Source organism: Cupressus sempervirens, chromosome 4 (genome assembly GCF_028749045.1).
Source record: "Cupressus sempervirens isolate cs-2001-9-10 chromosome 4, ASM2874904v1, whole genome shotgun sequence".
NCBI lineage: Eukaryota > Viridiplantae > Streptophyta > Pinopsida > Cupressales > Cupressaceae > Cupressus > Cupressus sempervirens.
This window is the reverse complement of record NC_143121.1, coordinates 152,370,881-152,373,819: the sequence shown is the minus strand read 5'-3', so window position 1 is coordinate 152,373,819 and position 2,939 is coordinate 152,370,881. Positions and strand designations below refer to the sequence as shown.

The following is a 2,939-nucleotide window of genomic DNA, read 5'->3' as shown; positions in this document are numbered from 1 at the left end:
GAAGTTTATGTCTTGATTGCTTCCCTTACATGGTGGCGAGCCATGGAAGAGTTCAAAATCTCTAAAAGAGACCAAGACCAAATCAAGCCATATTTAAAATTTCTATTTTAGGTAGATATTGTAATGACTATAATTAAACATAAGCATAAATCAGCCTTATGTGAGGAAGTTTTTCTTGTAATGTCTTGACTCAAAGTAATATTGAGAATCCAATTCCTAACCTTCCAAAATTACTACTTGTTTGAAAAAAAACATTATCCTCCTTAACTTTCACTTCGATCTTGGATAATCTTGCATGACCTTATGCAATGAGCTTTTGTAGTTTTCATTTTTAGAATTCAAATGCATATACCAAAAGAATGATAAAAGAGGAAGAGTGTGCATCAAATTTGGGGAGTTGAGTCCTTATGTACTTAGAACTATTCCATCCATGGTCTTGGCTTCAGTTATGTTTCTCTTCATCTTCATCACAAACCTAGACTTACGTATACAAGAGACATTTTTGCCAACTTTAATTGATAGTACAATTGCCACTAGAAAAATAAAGCTAAATATAATGAATCATAATTTATTTTCATTAAATGATGATAATACTTTCTATAGAATTCTTGATCTATCTTATATAGATATTTTCAAGCTTTTACATAAAACAAAGATTCTAACTCTAACACAACTCATGTTTTAGAAAAAAGTGCCTTTCAACTAGTCAAATTCAAAGTGGTTTACAAGTTGTCAATAGCTAATTCTAAACATCACAAATTTAAGAAAATAATAAGTTTGGAAAAAGTATGTCAATTTTGACTAAGCAACACTTTTAGTCTAGGAGTATAGACTTAGTGTTTGATGTTTAAACCATCAGATTATTAATATGCAGAATGTTGATGAAATTTTTAAAAATCCCTTCTAATGTACCACTAATTTCTAAGTAAAAGAACATTGAAACTAGAAACCAAAGTTGAGCAAGGTATATTGAGAGGTTTCACTCAAATCTCTAGAGTGGATAATCTTGCATAACCTTGTGCAATGAGCTTTTGTAGTTTTCATTTATGGAATTCAAATCCAAATTCCCAAAAAATGATAAAAGAGGAAGAATGTGCATCAAATTTGGAGAGTTGAGTCCTTATGTGCTTAGAATTATTCCATCCATGGTCTTGGATTTAGTTATGTTTCTCTTTGTCTTCATCACAAACCTAGACTTACATATGCAAGAGACAGTTTTGCCAACTTTAATTGATAATACAATTGCCACTAGAAAAATAAAGCTAAATATGATGAATCATAATTTATTTTCATTAAATGATGATAATACTTTCTATAGAATTTTTGATCCATCTTATATAGATATTTTCAAGCTTTTACATAAAATGAAGATTCTAACTCTAACATAGCTCATGTTCTAGAAAAAAGTGCCTTTCAACTAGTCAAATTCAAAGTGGTTTACAAGTTGTCAATACCTATTCCTAAATATCACAACTTTAAGAAAAAAATAAGCTTGGAAAAAGTATGTCAATTTTGACTAAGCAACACTTTTAATCTAAGAATATAGACTTAGTGTTTGATGTTTAAACCATCAGATTATTAATATGCAAAATACTGATGAAATTTTTTTAAATCCATTCTAATGTACCACTAATTTCTAAGTAAAAGATTATTGAAACTAGAAATCAAAGTTGAGCAAGGTATATTCAGAGGTTTCACTCAAATCTCGGGAGTGTAAATCTACAGACAAATTATAAGACCGTATTAGGTATAGAAATCTTCGTAAAACAATAGTAGCAAATAAAGGAAGAGACACCTACATATTCAAGATTATCCAAAATGAAATCGATGACTCCAAACTAATCAAGATTTAATATTTCTCTAGCTCCTTTGGGATTCACGCTAGATATTATCGATGTCAATAACATGAATTTGTTCAATTGGAGAATGAATGTTTAGTTGTTTAGCTTGTAATGTGAAAGTAAGCATATGAACACCAGAACTGACAAATATTTGTCTCCATCTAATTTTCTATTTACCTAAAATGAAACCATTCAAGACCGGGATCTGTCCAATGGAAAAGACAAAAACTGCAATAAGCAAAGTGGAGATGTACAAAATAAGTAATGCCTGTCAATGTACGATATGAAATATAACTCTCTTGCACATATTTAGAGAAGGATAGTGTTTGAGTGGTCAACATATAGTGAGGAGGAGCTCTGTGAGAAGAGAATAGGATATTAGAATGGTGAGATTGAAAGGGAAACTGGTGTTCTTCATTTACTATGTAATGATAATGATGATGATGACGTACACAGGGGAGAGTGAGAAGCACAGAAGGATGACTGTGAACAACTTCAAGAAGGGAGGAGATGGCAGAGGACCATCTACTTGTGATGGTCACTACCATTCCAACAAGGATCATTGGGTCACTCTTCCCCATGCCACTTTTGATCACAACTCCAATTGTTTCCGCAAGTTGAAGATCAGTCACAAGGGAAGTCTACGGTGGCCACTATCATAGACAAGTGCACCAAGCCCTACAAGGATGTTATCGTGGATACCTCGGAGACTGTTTATAATGCCCTAGGCATGCATCGTGGTGATAAGGACATCGGCCTTGTGCCCATCACCTGGCACTTCATCTGATCACCCTCATCATCCTCATTCTCAATCCACTTCCCCATCTACTCTACACACAATGTATCTAATAATTTCTTTTGATCCACTTTACCTTCTATTCTACTTATTGTTCTAGTGGCTCCTATTCTACTTAGTGTTGTAGTGGTTCCTTTATTGTAAACATCACACACTAGGACTAAACTTATTAAACAATCAAATTTGATTTACTTCTTTCTTAGTATGTGATGTTGAAAGGTGTTAGTCTTCTCTTCTCTTAGTCTTTTTTCCACACCATCAGTCCATCAAATAGTTCTTTTGTTCCTTACTTTTAGATTTTG

At 32.7% G+C, this 2,939-nt stretch overlaps 1 protein-coding gene across 1 annotated transcript; it reads left to right on the top strand.

Moving 5' to 3' along the window:
• Positions 1 to 2,023: 2,023 nt before the first annotated feature.
• LOC149560421 (kiwellin-like) lies at positions 2,024 to 2,628 on the top strand. The gene is made up of 3 exons (XM_089827607.1): positions 2,024 to 2,117; positions 2,298 to 2,378; positions 2,465 to 2,628. Exons 1-3 carry the CDS (start codon positions 2,024 to 2,026, stop codon positions 2,626 to 2,628), a joined length of 339 nt encoding a protein of 112 aa, XP_089683733.1.
• Positions 2,629 to 2,939: the final 311 nt, after the last annotated feature.

Coding starts and splice junctions, on each gene's coding strand:
- LOC149560421 (XM_089827607.1), top strand. CDS start 2,024: ATGAAACCATTCAAGACCGGGATCTGTCCAATGGAAAAGACAAAAACT. Junction 2,118..2,297: donor AATAAGTAATGCCTGTCAAT/GTACGATATGAA, acceptor TGACGTACACAG/GGGAGAGTGAGAAGCACAGA. Junction 2,379..2,464: donor AGGACCATCTACTTGTGATG/GTCACTACCATT, acceptor CGCAAGTTGAAG/ATCAGTCACAAGGGAAGTCT.